The sequence below is a fragment of the Melanaphis sacchari genome, unplaced genomic scaffold, assembly GCF_002803265.2.
Source record: "Melanaphis sacchari strain LSU unplaced genomic scaffold, SCAv2.0 Contig27_pilon_pilon, whole genome shotgun sequence".
Lineage (NCBI taxonomy): Eukaryota > Metazoa > Arthropoda > Insecta > Hemiptera > Aphididae > Melanaphis > Melanaphis sacchari.
The window spans coordinates 39414-59403 of record NW_020271152.1 but is presented as its reverse complement, the minus strand read 5'-3'; the positions used below and the strand labels follow the sequence as shown (position 1 = coordinate 59403).

Sequence of the window (19990 nt, the reverse complement as noted above, 5' to 3'; positions counted from 1 at the left end):
AGTTAAAAAATACATTGACTGACTAATAAATCAATAACGGAAAAATTGGTTTTTCGAATGATGTATTGTTAATAAAGTAATTCTGAAATAATCCATTTCTTTAATTATTTCAAAGATATTTAAAAAAAAAAAAAATTATTTTTGTAAATAGTACCAAGTTAAAACCAACATTTTATATTAACAACATTTTAATTTTTAGTAATATTTTTTTTACTAGGATATTCATAATGTTACATAAGTGTTCTGTCCAAACTTTCATGTTTTAGATATAATGATATAGTACTTCATTTTATATATGTATACTTGATGTAGCATAATGATGTTTCGTAATCAATGTGGGGTGAAAATATGATAAATAATATATTTTAAATAATATTTACATTACTATATTTATTATTATTTAGTACCTATCTGCTGATGGTGAAAAATTCATGTTTTACATTTTTTTAGTTTTTAATATCATTGAAACATCATGATACATTTATTTTGTGACTCATGATTTATATCGTTAGTTAAAGTAGACTACAAATCCTTTGTATTTGTATACAATTATAAATAATAATTGACATAAGATATATAATAAACTTTTAAAAGTAGTACGCCCAGTTTTTAGTTAATTTTGAATTTTATTTATATTAATTTTGAAATACATAAATCATAAAAAGTATTCAACTTATATTTTTAATATCATTTAAATGAAATAAAAACATAAAAGACACCTATGATATACTAGTGTATAACGTTGAATTGATGTTGTTTTTTATTTGTAAATTATAGTTCATTATTAATGTGGAGTGGAGTGACAAGAAGGGGATAATAGGAGTTTATTGTTTCTTTAAACTTAAAATATCTTTGATAAGTAATAAAATATTTTATAATTGTGTATTAATATTTTTTCTAAAACTTTTTCTTAGAATATGAATTTAAAAATTTGAGTAAATGTTGAAAAAAACAAGTAATCTACCTATAGATCTTTGTATATCATCGATGAAATGTGAACAATTTGACTGTTGTTAACTTTTAAGTATTATTCAAGGTTTTCTGATAGTAAATACAGATGTTTTTTTGGAAAAAAGAACATTGTATACAAAAAAAAACAAAAAAAAAAAAAAACACTGTAGAATATATTATTGCTGAGCATATTATTTTAATTACTACTTATTATATTGGTGAACATTATATAATAATGAATTATAACATTTATGGAGTGTTTTTATACGAACTCTATATAAACAAATATTGATGTATTGAAAATATAATCATGGTTATAATTGCATAACGTATTATATGTTTAATATTGTTTTTAAATATATATTTTAATGTTGAATATTGTTACTGTATGTTTATTTAAATATTTGATAACAAGAATATTGCGTAAGGTCATGACACCCACGTAACATAGCGTTAATGGCATTTTTATTTCTATTGAGTTTCTATTTTTTGGCCTGTAATCAAAAAGGCTTTTTGGAGTTCTATTGTTCGATTAATCGTATAAAATACGTATAATGTTGCAGTACAAACGGAATCAAATGATGGCTATGTATTAGTGAAAATATTTACGATATGATAGGTAATGGAAAAATCGCATGGGATTGTAGGCACCTATAAAATGTACTATAGAACTTTTTTCTTTTACTTTTGATTCAATTTATGTTATTCTTCTTATAGCTTTCAACCATTTTCAATTTAATATTTGCTCATAATCAATGAAGATATATTATTTTTTATAGATAAATATTTTTTTTTTTTTTAGATATTTTAATCAAAAGTAATATATTAATATATTTTGATACTATACAAAACTGAATTAAATTTAAAACTAAGCAAAAATTGATAAATAATTAAAAATTACAAAATAAGGATTTTGAAAACAAAAAGTTTTATTTGTTTTTATCCTATACCAGAGTTATAAACTTCATAATTATCATATTAAGTATTTGTCATAAAAATAATTAGGTAAATGATTCGATATTTATATTAAAAATAATTTAACATAAGTATATTATTGATTATTAAAAAATTGATAGCTGTTATTTACTTAAAATCTATTGCAATATAGAAATAATTCTATATATTTTTGTACACCTTCTTTTATTGTAATATGATTCGTTTTTATTACTATCAGTCTGCAAACAATCAAGGTTCTAAGGTAATTATCATGTTTTTGTTTTCAGACTGTTTCCATTTTCAATATCTTGTCACGTAGGATTTATATCCACCATGTTGGCAAAGTTTCCTCATGAAACTTTCGTTTTTTATTTTTATATATCAGCCGTTTCAACTTTAATGTATGTTCACGCTGTGGAGTAATGGTTCTAAAAAAAAAAAACCTAATCTAAGTACTTTCATACAACTATATAATTCTACATCATAAATCATTGAACTCGTTTTATAGGTTAAAATATGTTGGTGATGAAGGATGAACAAAATATTATTATTTTGTATTATTTATGCAAACCCATACATCATTACTTTATAACGTATATCGTTTTTGAGTTACATACCTCTCGGCGTTTTAATTTTAATTATTATTAGTTCATATATGTATGTACAAAAAAATAATGTGATTAAAAATATTTTTTATTAAATTATATCACTCATAGAAGTATACAAAAAAACTAATAAATTACCGTATTAACATACTTTATGCTTTTACCGCGTGTGTAATTATAACAATACAATATATTATATATTATAATTAGAATCGACATTATAATTTCGTTATTGGTTTATATGAAAATCGCGTGTTCATAATATTTAGGGTGTGTCTGTGGCAAATGAAAATTTTGAACGGAACAATAACGAAAAATTTTTTTTTAATATTCTGCATCGTTGGTATATTGCGTGTAATGCAAAATCGTGTATCCGTTTTGTATTACTTTATTACCTATGTATACATTTGATTAAGATATGGACAAGTCTGATGTATTAACAATTTTCATATTGGCGATAAATTTGTACTTGTATGTGTATGTTTCTCCCATTGTCATGGTAGGAAACTTCACTGTTGCTTTATGTATTTCATCGCCGTTCCGTTGCGTTTACTTTAGGTACAGATGGTTTAATAAACAAAATACTTATGTGTTTGTGTGTACATCGTTTGTTTCGCTGTGGTTTATATAATATACAATATATCCGTATTCTATACATATTCTTTCAACTAAAAATGAAATGGATATTGATTTATAGTAGGCGTCCCGGAAATATGGTTTTAGTTTTGACAGTCGTGTTTGTACAGTTACGATGTTTGTGTTTTATGTGATGAATACTTTTGTATATTATATTTTATGTAATATATTGATAATCAAAGTAGCAGCGTAAAAGTGTATTAAAGTTTGTTTATGTTATTCTTTTATCTGTATTAAGTACCTACTATATCAAATTTGTTTGATTTTAAATATATTATATATTTATACTTTTTAGACAAAACACGATAATTTTTATATACCTATTACATTTTATCGATAAAATAACGAAACAAAATGTTTACTTTTTTACAAATTTTACTAGTAATATATTTTAAAATGTAATTAATGTCTTTTCTCAAAGAGGTTTAAGTACCCCTGTTATATAAAATTATACAAAACTAAATTCGTTAATATTTACAGTATAATATTTATTTAATATATAACTAAGTGTGTATGAAATTATAAACCTAATACGAAAATAAGCTAAATAAAAATGTATTATTTCATCAGTGATCAATCTATTGATGTTTGATCAAACTGATCAAAGTTTATCAGGTAAAAAAAAAAATACTTATATAATAGCATTAGAATTACTTTTTAAAAATAGTCTTCTGTCAGGTTTGAAAGCATTGTTGTGTTCTCTATTATATAGTTTTTCCAAGGATAGTGTTTTCAATGAAATAATACATAAAATGTTGTACTCTCGTTTTTAATATAAAAATACATTCATCTCGTCTAAAGTAGTTCTTAAGTTACGTTGTTGTTATACATCTTGGATTTTAATGTACATAGTCAAGGCTATTGAGAGTTTTCGACTGAAACATTTCTTAATATGATTTCCGAAAATGTATTGTGAATATAAATAAATTGCGTACTTAGGTATTTACAATTTTTAATATTGGTTCTTATTTTTTAAATGGAATTAAAATACGATCTAAAAACATGGTTATTTTTCTTGGTAGAAAACATTTTAGACATTAGTTATAAATTTGATTTATGAATTATTCATCGACTCAAAGTTTGAACGCTGTACAATGTAAATATTCGTCTCGCGTAAAAATTCGATTAATTAATAACGAAAGACCCTGTCAGAAGCGTGAAACAAATGTTATGTAAATGCCCTCAAACCATTTTGCCCAATTAACGGCCATAATTATTTAGTCCGCGGTGTACGCTTTGGGATATATAATGATGTATAAATATTATGTATGTATGTTTAATGGCATAGATCCATTCAAAACCTTTAGTGTTAAATAATAATGAAAATGATAATAGGTTAGTAGTTAATATGATGCGTTGATGACACGTTTGATTACATTTCGGTCGAATTCAGTTTGTGTGATGGTCATTTTCGTTTTCCACCTATTTACATATTTCTCTCAGAGCGTACATCATTTTCTGTGTATAAAATATAATTTATAAAGTATATAGTGCATTGATGGTTCTGGTATTTTTTGATACAGATAATACGTGAACATACGTCGTATCACATCGGCCGTTTCTACAGCAACTATATGTAGGTAATTCTGTTTTCTTTTTCTTCGTCGTTATCTTGGTCCCTCGGTGATAAATTATACTTTTAGTGTATGTACCTACGTCACGAATTTATTCTTCAAAAGTTACTCGAGGGCACCACACCCGAACGTAATAAGTAATAACTTATCATTGTGTACATTTATATAATATATTCATATCGTTGTGTATATAATTTTACTGCAAACGGCAAAATGTCTGGTCGTTTCGCCATCTGTTTCGGTCCCGTGAGTTCTTCATTGTTATCTCCGAAAAGTTCTTAAATAAAAAGCACTTATGTGGACGGATATATTGTTGTTTTAGTTGTTTGGTGTGATAAAACCGAATAAAAAACAAGTCACAGCAATAAAACTTCCGCGTTTCGTTTTACTATATGTAAACTTCGTGATTTCTATGACTGAGATTTCGACTATAAACTTATTATGGAAATTTATATATTAACTATTGTAAACTATAAAAAGTACCGATATAAATACAATATACACACTTGGACATAATAGAATATAATTTCAGGTTAAATATCAAGGAAATATGACATTAGACAAAGTATTTTTTCTCACAATAGTATGAAATGCGTATGAGTATATAGTATAATAAAATGATAACATTGCAGATAAATACAATAAAAACATAAATTCGTCATAAATAAAATCCTCCAGATCTTTTAATTTTATGTAGTGAAAGTTATAATATAAATACGATTTATTTTAAAAGCTGCATATTGATATAAATATATTATGTACACATAATAACTAAGAAGTAATTATATTAACGGGTCAGCTGGTATCTTATTTATTTTCATCGTGTGGAATTTTACGTGATTTGTATCTTAACAATATTATAGTTATTATTACACAGCATTAGAATTTATACGTTTGTTGTGTGCCGTGATCATTTTCCAAGTAGTCCAATTCAAATCTTCCTACCGTTCATCACTGCAGTGATGACGTCGACAGATGATGAGACGTTTCGCATTTTCAATGTGACGTTTTGTAGTAGGTTTTGCTTGCGTAGTACGTCTACGTATTCCTCCGATATTTCTGAAATGAAAAATAATAGTAACAATAACAATATTATATTTTATAGGTCAGTAAATGTATGTGTACTTTGGCCCTGCCACCTATGCCTGTCTTTGTAACCGCCAGATTGACACGGTAGGGGTTACATTGTATTTTGGCTAGCTGGCTGCTATTATATATATTATATATACGTGCCCTTTTTACGACAGTTTTTTTTTTTCAAAAGTTTACGTCTGCAATGTGCCAAGTCGATTTTTTTTTTTGTTTTTTGTTTACCGTCGTATAAACGGCGACGGTAGCAGCACACTGAATTTATTATGTATATATAGTTCTCTATCGGGGGTGTTGGTGGTCGGCCAGCGCCGTTAGCCGAAGGGAGGAGATAACGACTTTATTGTTATTGTGTTATGATCTCTGTCGACTCACACTCACACACCCTCACACAATGCAAATCGTTTTTTGCGTCTAAAATTGGGTTACGTGTGCAAACTGCGTAATTCTACATGATATTATGTAGCGACGTATATTCTGTATATCATGCCTGAAAGCATTTTTTTTTTTTACTATGTCTCAGTGTGGTTTTACTGTTTTAGTTTATCCCTGTGAACAATCACTGTAGTCTTAGGGTTAAGTAAATCCACGTAGTCATATAGTCATATTCGAAACGCGAGTCTACGTGATATATTCGCAGCAATTTTTTCTACTTGTATTTTTTATTTATCTTCACCTGAATATTAATTCAACTGCTCAACTCTTGACGTGTAACTTAATATTATGGTTATAATAATGATTGTCTTTTATGCCCGAACGATTAAATACAAAAGACGGATCGTATAAATTGTTTTATCGTTTCGCTCTATTAATATATAATAAATAATATGATGTATAAAATGGTGTGTATTCTATATTATGGTAAGTTAATTATTGTTTTTCAAGTTATGTTACTCGGAATCGTAAATTATTATTATTTGGAGTTTTGGATTTTATATTTTAACTATATTATACACTACCATTCGTCAGTTATTACCGTTTTTGGTAATTCGTTAAACGTATGACATCGAGCGAAAAATTGAGTTTTGTATATGACCTATCAAAACGAGACTTTTATGTAGTGTCGTCGATAGTGAATTATATGCATGTGCATATGTGCTTGATTATCTTTGTAAATTTATTATACTATAAGATAACTTATTTTTTCCTACCCGACCATTTTACTACCATAATAATATTATGTTGCTTATTAGTCATTATTAAAAATTCAAAAGTAATTGTCAGTTAATGTTTCGTCGTTGGTTTAAAATTATTAGGTGATATACAAATAGCTTATTGCTGAAAATATAAATTAGATTTTGATGATAAGAATATTAGTTTTAATTGTAGTTTAATATTTTATGTAAACATATTTATTTATTTTATTTTAACTACAGTAGTAATAGTAAGTAATAAATTACATAAAAATAATAAATTTATAAACTTAATAATACATATTTTGTGTATTTTAAAGCATGTGTTTTTTTTTTTTTTTATTAAATAAAAAAGAAAATTAGTACCTAATATGTCATTATTTAAAATAAGAATAGCTCACATGGTCTCGATTTTTGCATACATATTAAACGATACCCCATCTCTTATTGATAATGGCTTCATATTATGCATTTTATATTAATCACACCTCAACCTATCTAGTATAGTGTTAGACTTAGTGTAGACTTTTTTTTTACATTAATATATATTTATTTTTCATTAATTTTAGCCGTTTGATATTGAATATAAAATGTATAGTTAAGATATTCACGTCTTAAAATACGGTATAACATTATAATAACAGTATGTATTTGGATCGATAATAAATTATTAGTAGATGGTTTTATTTAGAGACTAAGACACCTATTACTTAAATTAAAAAAAACAACGGTTTCAACTGTTTCAAGGATATTTAATGATATAGTCTAATCGGTAGTTAAAAATAAAGTACCTGAATAAAAAAAAGAAATAAAAAAATATATTAGTTCTTAAACAACGTAGTATTATTTATTATTCGCATATTTTTTAATTAATATTTACGGGGAAAGGTCAAAATATTTTTCAGATAAAATTAGTAAATGGAAAACGTTTATATGTTATAGGATCGATCATGTTCCATGTGCGACGGAGGCCGGCCGATTACCATCCTAGAAAACGGAAAAAGAAACCGACACACAAGTGGAACCAACAAAACAGCACTAGTGAAATGTTGGAATACCGATACGAGGACGGTCTGGATAGATTGCCGTTCTTTTTAGAACTCAATGCTGGTCAGTATTATATATATTTTAATATGTAAAAGTATAGTTAATTTATTTTTGTAGTTCTAAGAAATAAAACTTAACAAAAAAAAAAGAAACCTTTCAAATTATATTTTTTCCGCATCGCGATCGATTGTGAAAGCTTTATTATGAATTGCTTCGTTAACTGAACCTGTCAACTAGATAAAATGGATAAGTCGGATGAAACTTTTTAACGAATTCCTGCATATGTGCCCACTGTTGTTATTATAATAATATTATTATTTGTACATTTTACAATTTTGATCGATAATGATATCGTGTATGTTATGCTAGCATTGAAAAAGCGTATTAGTACATAATTACATAATATCATTAATTAATAATGTAATTTATGTTTATGTAATCATTTAATATTTGTATCCGTATGCATGGATGTTGAACTGGCATGTATGGTACTAATTATTGGTACGGTGGTAAATAGTAAATATTTTCGAATGCTTATGATTTGTTTGAACAATAAAAAAAATGTGTTAAATTTATTATTATCGTGCAGTGAATGGAGTTAACGTTGAAATAATATCGTTCATTTGTTATATTGTTCATGGTTCAATTATTTATATTCATCTTATCGTAGACGGTATGGAAGTGGTGAATCCCAAACGGTACCGAATTCATCCCAACGTGACTGAAGTGGGCTGTGAGAGACAGAATCAACCAAGTAACGCTCAATGTCTTCAACTTAACGGTCCCAATATCCAACCCCGACATTGCGTAATCGCACATACAGAGGGTATTGTTACCGTGACACCTTGTAGTAGAGACGCAGAAACGTATGTCGGCGGGCAACGGATATTCGAAACCACCATACTTCAGGTAAGTTTTCGTGTACAATGCGCCTATGTGTATATTACTATATCTTAATAATGGTGGTCAGCGACATGAGATGGTCTTGGTGAACAGTACCATAAGTTAAATGCGAGTATTAGGAGCTTAATAAAGAAAAATTATCGCATGTATTTACTATAATATAATAGCTCCTAACGGCTAACTATTTAGTATAACGATAAAAGTAATAAAAAACAAAAACATAATTTTGTTTTAGCTTTGGTTAGTCTTATGATTTTATACCATTGTAAAATAATATAATTTTATTTTTACGACATTTATAGAAAACATAAAAACAAATTATTTAAGATAATAGATATTATGATGATATGTGTGAACTGGGTACAACTATTTGGGGATGTTGAGTTTTAAAACTCGGAGTAGTATAATAAAGCTCTTAGATCCCCGGTAATTTGTGTCTATGAATTGAGACTAAGCCGTAAATATTAAAATTTTCAATCACACGTTGGCCACTACCAATGGATAGTCGACATAGTCGAGAAGTTACTGAAGTTGTTTGAAATAAATAAAAATTATTGTTATTTATTTTATTTTTTATTTTTTTTGTGTCGGGCATAGAACGGGTCAATAGTAAAATTCGGACGACTGAATAATCTTAGGTTCTTAGATCCATGTTACGATGAACGACCACGACCTCGTAACAATTCCCTGAGAAACGTTCAAGATTACTATGACAGGTAAATAATAAATATAATTTCGTGCAGACTTTTGCAATTGCTTTGTACACAGCGATTATATTTCACTATTATCTCGTACATATTTTAATTGCTTGATATTTATTTTTGCACGTGCTTTTGGTATTTTTTGTTCGTTATTATTATTTTTTTGTTTTTTTTTTTTTTTTTTTTTTTTTTTCTAACACTTAATTAGTGGGTCAGTAGACAACACTCAGCACTCAGCTGTTATGCAACAAAACTTTGAGACAACTTTTGACGTGGACGGTAATATCGAAACGCGCTCCACTTCTAGCCAAGGGAATAAGGATGACACTAGATCGCAGAGATCGATCACAAGCAGCCGTGATGGCAATCGGTATTAATATTTTTAAATCTCACTACCTATACTCATTATTATTAACTGATGACGATGTTGGCTGATAATGATATCATGCGTGTATACTTAATATATTATTTCCGCGTTAAGCGACGTCCAACAGTTGCGTATAATAAGGTTAAAAAAAAATAAATAAATATTATTGACATTATTTTAGATTGTCTGCTGTATATGGTCGCACCAGCACTGCCCCGGTAGCAGACAACATTTTACCCTGCGTGTTAGAAGTACGGGAAGAGACTGAAGAAGCATGGATCCATGCGGTCACCGTGGATGTCGATCCATCGACATTAACCTTCAAACACGCTCCCGCTTATTGTCTGTACTTATTAGCTAGGTATAGGGCATCGACTTCGTATCGACCCGATGTTACACCGATGGAACGAGCTAATCGTTTATCATTGACTTTCGCTAAAGTCGCCACTATACTTTATACTATGATACAGGTAAGTTCCCTCGCCATGTCCGAATTATTATTACTAAAAGTTTTTATTGTTTAAATATAATGGGGTAATTTTTTTTTTCTAGGGAAAACAAAATGATTTGACTTTACTGTCATTTTGGCTGGCGATCGTCACTGAGTTACGACAATTTTTACACAGCGATCGCCATTTGTCCAATTTCTTAACAGAGACCATTGAAATGCTCCATGACACCCAGCAAGCGGCTATGCGGTATTTAATTGTTTTGATATAATTTCGAAAAAATAATTTCTTTATCATTAATTAATTTTAATGTTTGTCAGATTTATCGTTGAATGTATACTGGAAGAATTGATGTCAGTGTTGCCCGACCTTTTTGCGGATAATACGGATGCCGATAATGAACACTTACCCGCTAATTCGGTTCGTTATATTTATTTTTATTCATATTTAATCATCGTTTGATAGTTGTTGACCTGACAAAGTATTTATTTTTCAATTTTTAACTAACATTTTCAATCTACTATACTTGTATAGTGTATAGTATAATAATTTGACGTTTTGACGTTTGCACAGATTGTTAGTAAGCTTGGTACGATGATGACCACACTTCGCGAAGGCCGCGTGAACGCGTCTCTGACCATTCAAATATACAATCAAGTATTTAGATTCATCAACGCTTGGGCGTTTAACCGTCTGATTACTGCTGATACGAGTTATTATACGCGCGCTTGGGGCGCGCGCTTAAAATCGCGTATCGGTCGTTTGCAGGCATGGGCTGAAAGACAGGGTTTAGAAGTTTCCGCCGACTGTCAGTTGGCGTTGATTTCACAAGCTGCGGACTTGCTGCACGTGAGTGATAAACATACTTCATAAACAAGCTATGTGACTACCGCATGTTCATATAATCTTATTATTTTACTCGTTACTGTTTAGGCTCCAAAGTATACCGGTGAAGATTTGGCAAGCATTACATCCACGTGTTTCAAACTTAATTCGCTTCAGCTCAAAGCCTTGTTGGTTAAATACCAACCAGCGTCCGATGAACCGAGACTACCCCATGAACTTATTGACAACGTTGTTCGGGTAACAGTTTAATATTTTAATATATACTTAATTATATTTTGACAACTTACTATTTTACTGACAATTTTGAAGAGGATGTCATTGTCAAAGAAAGCTGTTATACCATTTTCGACTAATACATTTTTGTTTATTCATAGGTTGCTGAAAACTTGGCCGATGAACTTGCCCGATCAGACGGCCGTGAGATACGGCTGGAGGAAGAAGACGAACTCATGATCACATTTGTACAGCCTGAAGAAGGGTTCAGCTACGAAGTGGCTAGAGGCGTACCCCCTGGTCTCATTGAATTTATTCAACCTCTCCAGCAAGCCGGTATGTGTCGTCTGACACTTCACTCAAACGCGTCTGGGCTGTGGACCGTCTACTTTTTACCAAACGTAATTTTAAATACATTTGTTTGTAATAAAAATAATAGTATAGGTACATTAAATGCATTTTAATTAATTTTTTTAATTGCTAACAGGCCCGAAGTCCAAGCGCGTTAAGTAATAGGAGTGGTGGTTATGCTATACAAGCACCCGAACCGGACGTACAAACAATACGATTGCATAAATCTAATAATGGAATGGGTTTGAGCATTGTTGCGGCAAAGGTAAATCACTGTGTGTTTGATTTGAAATAGTGAATGGTATTAAATATTTTTGTTTAACTATTTTTTTCAGGGCGCTGGCCAAGAACGGTTAGGTATTTATATAAAATCTGTAGTGAAAGGAGGCGCCGCAGATGCTGTAAGTGTATTAATAAATAATCATACTGTTTTGATTAAATATCAATTATTCATCAATAATATTAATTAATTATTTTTATTAGGACGGAAGACTTCAGGCCGGCGATCAACTGTTAAAAGTTGATGGACAAAGTCTTGTCGGTATTACTCAAGAAAAGTAAGTAACATAATTTTTTTTTTTAATTTCCCTGGTTTATTTTTAATTATTAATTCAGGGCAGCGGAATATTTGGTACGTACGGGACCGATAGTGTCATTAGAAGTAGCCAAACAAGGGGCTATACACCATGGTTTGGCTACGTTACTTTCTCAACCGTCTCCTGTTATGACTAGAGGTAAGATATAAAACATAATCTTATAAATAATTATAATTATATCAATAATATTTTGTATAACATGAGAATGTTGTATAACCGGGATGTTGATAAAAGTGCTTTTGTTGGTGATTTGTGAATAAACCCATCGAGACGATTTAATTGATTAAAACTACTATTTCTACTTCTACTAATGATTTGTTTTTCATATATATGACTAACTTGCTTATTATAAATCGACGTACAATATTGTGAGTCGATCGCTTTCTATAAATCATTCTCGTTCAGCAAAAGCAAATAACTTTGCGCGCATTTCTTTCGACTGAAAAATCTCTATTGAAATGAAATGTAGAAACATCATTAGAAGGCCGACCGTGTAGTATATATTTACAACTAAAAATCACCCGTTGTTAGATTCCGTCCGTAGGAAAAGGCCAATATCTGATTATCAGCCCCGCGTGAAAGCAAAAATCCCGCAAGGCAGTTTATCAATGCATGACATACATGAATGTAGCGACGAAGAGGTGATATCCACTTGGATGATGGACGTGCTATCTTTATCAGGTGAATTGTGTGTGGGTTATAGGTGTTGGTGGTGGTGGTATTGCAGGTAGAACAAACGTAGCGTGCTGCAGGGATTTCACGCAACCCCGCTTTGGGCACATGCCCTCTTACAAACCCCCATCCGATTATCTGTCGGTGCCAGACGTCCGTAAGAAATGCTATAAAATACCACCGGAAAACGAGCTGTGCTTGTGCGAGGACATCTTCCAGCAGCATCAGGCCAAGCTGATCAACTGTGACGTGGAGGACGCTAGTGCTGTCGAGTCATACAAAGGTCCAGATTTCGATTCTAACGAAAACGTGTGCGATAGTGTGGTCAATAACGAGTGTTGTTGCGGTGAAGGCGGTGGTGGTAATGGTGATAACTGTAGCGAAGCCGTATCACTCAACTCGTCGTCGTCATCGTCCATCATAAGTGCAAAAGACGACAGAAATGATGGCGGCATGGAAGAAATTACGGAAAGTCGGGACAAGCTTACTGCTGAAGAACGGGACAAAGTGCTCCGTGAACTTGAAGACATTGTAACTGGAAATTTCTTGACCAAAGTTCGGCGGTTTAGCCAAGACATTCATTCGGATTCATCCGTCGATGACGACCATCACTTTGATTGTGCTGGCCAGTTGCAGCTGACTTCTGCCTCAGCCGTGTCTAGACTACGTGGTAAACGATCCAGTTCATTGGACACAGACGAAATCGTTAACTACGGTAAAGTAGCCGAGCTGACCCGGAGATTCTCCAGGCTCGGCGAGATCGGCGTGATCACGCCCCGACACTACAGGTCCGAACCCGATTTCTTCGGTGAGTCTGGGATATCTAACCGTCACTCTCGTCTTCATAATCACCGCGATTTTTCGTTGTCCTCGTCTCCGTCCTTGTTGTCCGATGGCGAACTTGGTGTTGGTGGTGTTGATGTTACGAGTAGCGGTGATGATTACGAAGTGGTTCGTCAACCTATCCGTATGGTGTTCATACGACCTATGAGCGTCAGCGACGATCGACTAAATAACAAGAGCAGTGGTGTCGTGTTGACTGAAGTTACGAGCGATGGCGAAACCGACGTGCATCAGCAGCAGCAATGCACTTTGTCGAATGCGACGCAAAACCGGCGACGGTTTTTCAAGAAGAGCGTTGCATTTGACAGTTCCCTGAGTTCGATTGATGGTGGTGGTGGTGCTGTCGACTGTGCAAGTGGTGATGATGCGGCGGTGACCCGTTACCATCGGCTGAAAGGCGGATGTCAGCAACTCCAGACAAATCTTAACTGGCAGCCGGCAGCGGCTGATCACCGAGCTGCTACTGTCAATTATAGTAAGAGTTCAGACTCAGTGTCCGTGTCGAACTTTTGTCGGTCTCATAGGCGTTACTCAAGCGTGGACGTGTACGACCAAGTGAAAGACGTTGTGTTCCTGGATGTAGAAAAAACGGAAAAAGAGTTTCGTGATGGGCTGCTAGCTGAGAAAAATCGGCGGCGAGAAGCCATCCGGGATTACATGGCCAACAAGGAGCTACTGCTGATGAAAATGAAGTCGGCCAGTGTGGGAGGCATTTTGCGCTGGAACCAAGAGCATCAGGATACGCTTTTGGATGACGAGGAACCACCGCAGTCGCACGACTCGGACGGCGAATCTTCGTCATCGTCGCCACCGCCGCCCAAGGACGGTCTACGGCGAGTCCTCCGCACCGGATTAAAAGGCAGGCGGATTAGGAGGTTAAGAAAGTTAGAGTCGAGAAGTAGCGGCTTCGCGTTGGCAGACCTTTGGCGCGTCGTCGGTAATAAAGACGTACCGGCGCCGTCATCGTCATCGTCACGACACAGTGCTGCAGGTTGTTGTTCGTCTGCAGAACCACCCGATAATCATAATAATTCGCTGTGAGCACTGAAATACACACTTGTAACGAAAACAAACTGTATATATAAAAGAACGAACAAACGAAAAAAAAATTGCGCTTGCTTTTGCTTATTCTGTAGTCATAGTACATCGGCTATGTGGCTTTGCTTGGTGTGCAGCGTTTGTATTTTATGTGTAGTCGTATTTTAAAATTCTGTAGTCGGTTTACAATACGGTGTAGAACTTTAAATTACCTTTGCACAGGCGCGTAGCAATGAAATTCCCGCGGGATGAGTCTTGTGAAGGGATAGTCGTTAAATTAAAAATATAGATTAACAATTTGCTTAGTATAATATATCTATTGACTTTCCAGGTCAAAATGTAATTACAACTTCGCTTACTGTCGAATTTAAACAATAAATTTATTAAAGTTTTTTAACTTAATAATCTATATTATAATCTTTATCTATTTTAATTATTTTTTCGAAATATAATTGTCTATATAAACAATACGTAAATATTGTTAATCAATTAATTGGTTAAATTGTTATTGTATTTTTTTTAAGCATTAAAATTATTTTAACCGTTGATTTTAATATATTTAAATATTTGAGTGTTTAATGCTATATTTTACTTTCTTAATTATAACGAATTACTCTGTTTTGATTAATTATCGATTGTGTGCCGTCATAAATGTTTGAATTTCAAATCGTTTGCATATAGCAAATGTATTTATTTTTTCTCTCCACAACTGCTGCCTGTATTATCGTTCGTGTTTCTCTATTGTGCGGGTAAATTTTTTTTTACTTTTATATTCAACGCTAAATGATGAATTTTGAAATTGCAGTTGCATAATTAAGATTTCCTGTCCAATATAAAACTAAAAATATTTGAATGTCGTAGTCGTGATTAAAAAAATAATTCATTTTAAAATTAGGTAAGACAAATATAAATAAATTTATGGTTATAAATAAAAACAAAAATTGTAGTGAATTCTGCGTTACTTAAACTTTTAACGAACAATCTTAAATTATCAAGACTGTCTTAAAAGAATAATCATCTAAAATTTTTATTTCTTACAAAATTATAAAAAGTAATTATTAAGTCATACTAATAATTGAGTTGAATCTGTCAATAATTATTCTAATAAAACTGGTACATTAGTATTTGTATGTATGGCGAACTTAGTGAATTGCAAATTTAATATTTATTCAAACAATTTAACTAATCTTAAGAGCATATTTTATATTTTATAATTTTAATCTGGAATAGTATAAAAATTAAATTTCACTTGTATCATTTTGTGCTTAAAACCTAAATGGAATAGTAGATCCCAATAATATGTATATAATTTAATCTATTTATTATTACTGTTTTGTTGTTTCATGTTAAATTTAATTTGCTGAGTGTTACTGCATGTAATTATATAGTTCTTAAATTAAAAAAGGTTTTGTTTAAAAGTTTAAAAACTACATATATTTTTTTTTCATTTACATTTTTTTTTTTTAAATACACCATTGCGGAAACTGGACATTTTCTGCTCCTAGGATAATTTTATTGTACAAAGCGAAAGCGAATAATGTTATTAGGTTTATATAATACACAGCAGGGGAATTATTAATAAATTAGACATAATCAATTTCAATATACGTATAAGGTGAATCACTACCAATAAGTGGTATTAATTTATCGAACCATAGATTTATTAAAAACATCGATGTAATATTGTTTCTAATAATGATTTCGTTTGATTAAATAAATATACTTATTAAAAGTATTTGGAAAATAAATCTTAGTATAAGAACCTAAATATTAATTATTATGTATGTATGCAATGGATATATTCATAAATACAAAATAATTTAACGGAATTTAGAATACACGATGTTAATAATATCCAGTGCATTGTTTGACGTTTTCTGTGATGTGGAGAGAAAATGTCTTAATATTTTGTGTTTAAATAATTGTTTTGTTGAATGATTTGAACACAAATCACAATTTTATCTCGCACAGCACAATTTCTATCAATTATATTATGTATTTATTTGAACTTTAAGTGTACCTATATTAATTTTTATATTTTTTATCATAATTATTTCTTTTGATGGCTGTAATGAAAATTGTATGTGACTTGTTTGTTTATTTAATTATTATAGTCATGTTATAAATTTATAAATTAATTTATTCATAGTTTTTATACATTCATTTTTAATTTTTAAGGAATGAAATATTTTACAAAGTATTATACTAAAGTAATCGTTTTGGCGTTTTCTTATCTTTTAAATTTATATAATATAACGGCGCTGATCAATTAATGATCTTTGGGTTTCAAAAATTTTCAATTAGATTTGACATTTAAAAATATTTTATTTAATTATAGATATCATGCAATTCAATATTCTTCTTTTATACTCAAAAATCAAAATAGTAATAAATTTAAACTACTAATTGTATATTATTATATATTTGATTTTTTAATTTTTATAGTTTAGGAATTTTTAGAATTGATTTTTTAAAGACAACATTTATTTTTGAAATATTTGTCCTTTAAACAATATACATATACACTTACTGATTTGCTTTTATTTAAATCGGAAAATCTGAATGTATGTAGTCTTGACTGAATAGTTATTATTTATTGAATGTTTATTTCATTTAGTTGAATGCTTAGTCAAACGATACTTTTCATGTTGATTTATGAGATGATAAATTGTATTTTTTTTGAATTAGGTCCTCGTCGTATGAGCGAACGGGACCTACCATCTCGGGTGTTGAGCGAACAACAAAATATCAACTCCAGAGGTCCACCACCTCACCATCTATCACAAATTCAAAGTTCGAAATCCGTCCCTTCTCTCCACAGTAAGTTATTTTTAATCTAAATTAAAAATTATGTATAACTTATACTTGTAAATTTATTGATACATTTTAAATATATTTACTTACATTTTTTTTATAGGCGTTGAAGGGGCTAGCACGTCCATACCTCCTGTAGTCGGTAGACCACCAACTCAACACGAAGTATTTAATCCTGGATACAATCGCACTTCAACCACATATAATCTTCATCAACAAAATACACTTAGATCTCGGTAAAAAAAGTTTAACATTTAATTTAATTGCGCCACATAATAACTTTATATTAAAAAATCATTATGTTTTTTAGATCTAGCCAAAATCTAAATGATCCTCGTCCACACTCCCAAATGGCTATTCGTCAACCATCTAATCCGAATCTCTTAAACGGAAATTATCATCCAGAAAGATCACCATCTGTACACCCAAGTGTATATCAACCACAACAACATCCTGCATATCAACAGCATGTACAGCAACAGCTATTGATGCAACAACAATATAATAGTCCTACTCCAGAAACGACTAGTGAACGTTTTTATCAAAACGTTAACCAAATATACAGAAACCAAGACCAAAATGGATATGGGCCGTCTGGAAAATTGCCAAGTCCACCTGATGAAAGGTATGTTTGTGTAATAATACATATGTATACCTAGGTTAAAATTACTATGTAAATATTTTCAGAACTCCAAATCAATTACAAAAGAGTTTTAGAGGTTCGCAATCATCATTGCAAAGCAGACAAAGCTCAGATGCCACACAACATTTGAAAGACAGACCAACATCGGCATATATATCTAATAAGGATACTTATAATTTTCAAAACCAAGTAATAATATTGATCTTGTGATTTTGTCTTAGCAGTATCTGGTAAAAATGTATTTAATACTTGTTATTAACAGGGAATGACAATGCGTTCTCAATCATCGCGAGATATGTTGAGACAGGATGCAAAATTACAAGAAATGACTGAAGAAGTCCGTAGGCGTGAAATGAGATCTAGTGGAGTTATGTCTCCTCACCAATATGCTACACAACAGAGACCACCACCCAATCGTGCTCAGCCTTATCATGGCTACCAGGAAGCTAAGCAAACTCCATACCTCGGAGATCAAATAAAACCACAACAAGATATTGTTCGTTCTCAACAATTTAATCAGCCAATGAGAGCTACAATTCCTGAGCCCATGCCACCAGCATATAGAGAATCACCACCACCACCTCCTCCACCACCAACCTCTACACACCCACTTTACCAGACGAGTCCTCCACGTAATGAGCCTAACCGCTATATGGCCAGTGGTGGTGAACCACCTAGAGGGGGTTTCTATCAGACACCAACAGAGCCCTCCAAGCAATATCCTTATCAAGGAACTAATCCGTGGCAAAGAGAAGAAAAAGAAAAAGAAGCAGAACGTAGGAGAGAAGCTGCTAGAATGTGGCGTGATCAACAAATAAGCGAACTTGTTGCACTTGGACCAAACAGAACTGTTAGCCAAGAAGAACAATTGCGGGCTTTAAGGTTAGAAAAGGAATTTGAGCGTAGGGCTCAAGAAGAGGGAGAAGATGATGATGATGATGATCAAGTAAAATTAATAATTTTTAATGTTTTAATTTATGATATAATTTAATTGTTAATATATTTATTAAAATCAATTAAACCTTGATTTAGGAGGCAAATGAAAGAGTTCAACAGTTGATGCGAAGTGCTCAACAACAAAGTGATAGGAGACCGCCTGCAAGTACAGTTCGGACTCCAAACAATAATTTTAGTTATATGAATGGTTCACAAAGGGGTTCACAACCTGTACCTTCTAATGGGTATGTTTATATTTACTATGAATTTTAGTTAGTGCTGAGTAATAACTTATTTCATTATTGTTTAAAAGAATTAGCGATGAAAAAGAACGGTTAAGAAGACTAAAAGAAATGAAAACAAAGCAAGTGGAGATGGAAGCAATGAGAGAAGCAGAATTGAAAATTAAAAGAAAGGTTGGTTATGATAATTATCTGTTGAACACAATTATTATTAGACAGATTTTTACAATACTAACATTATTTAATATTTCAAAACAATAATAATATTGACGTAATAGTGTTATTGGGGTCGTCAGTAATTATATTTTTTAACAGAATATATTTAATAAATAGTTCTAATCAAGTTATTAAAAAAAAAAACAAAGAGAGATAAAAGTAAACGTTCTGGTCTTTTTAATGATATAA

The 19990-nt window shown here is 31.2% G+C and overlaps 1 protein-coding gene across 7 annotated transcripts in view; it reads left to right on the top strand.

Moving 5' to 3' along the window:
* LOC112595472 (afadin) overlaps positions 1–19990 on the top strand; it is a 60028-nt gene that overhangs the window by 38002 nt on the left and 2036 nt on the right. For 4 of the 7 annotated variants that reach the window (XM_025340699.1, XM_025340704.1, XM_025340703.1 and 1 more), the window contains 22 exons: positions 7867–8034; positions 8642–8880; positions 9472–9590; positions 9784–9945; positions 10124–10412; positions 10495–10640; positions 10712–10811; positions 10965–11240; positions 11325–11474; positions 11612–11851; positions 11938–12066; positions 12137–12202; positions 12285–12358; positions 12417–12535; positions 12929–13078; positions 17639–17770; positions 17868–18000; positions 18075–18389; positions 18452–18596; positions 18670–19353; positions 19440–19588; positions 19657–19759. In XM_025340699.1, coding sequence (XP_025196484.1) covers positions 7867–8034; positions 8642–8880; positions 9472–9590; positions 9784–9945; positions 10124–10412; positions 10495–10640; positions 10712–10811; positions 10965–11240; positions 11325–11474; positions 11612–11851; positions 11938–12066; positions 12137–12202; positions 12285–12358; positions 12417–12535; positions 12929–13078; positions 17639–17770; positions 17868–18000; positions 18075–18389; positions 18452–18596; positions 18670–19353; positions 19440–19588; positions 19657–19759 — 4088 coding nt within the window. Of the gene's footprint in view, positions 1–7866; positions 8035–8641; positions 8881–9471; positions 9591–9783; positions 9946–10123; positions 10413–10494; positions 10641–10711; positions 10812–10964; positions 11241–11324; positions 11475–11611; positions 11852–11937; positions 12067–12136; positions 12203–12284; positions 12359–12416; positions 12536–12928; positions 13079–13100; positions 14950–17638; positions 17771–17867; positions 18001–18074; positions 18390–18451; positions 18597–18669; positions 19354–19439; positions 19589–19656; positions 19760–19990 lie in introns of those variants that run through there. The other 3 variants (XM_025340701.1, XM_025340700.1, XM_025340702.1) reach the window with 3 other exon arrangements.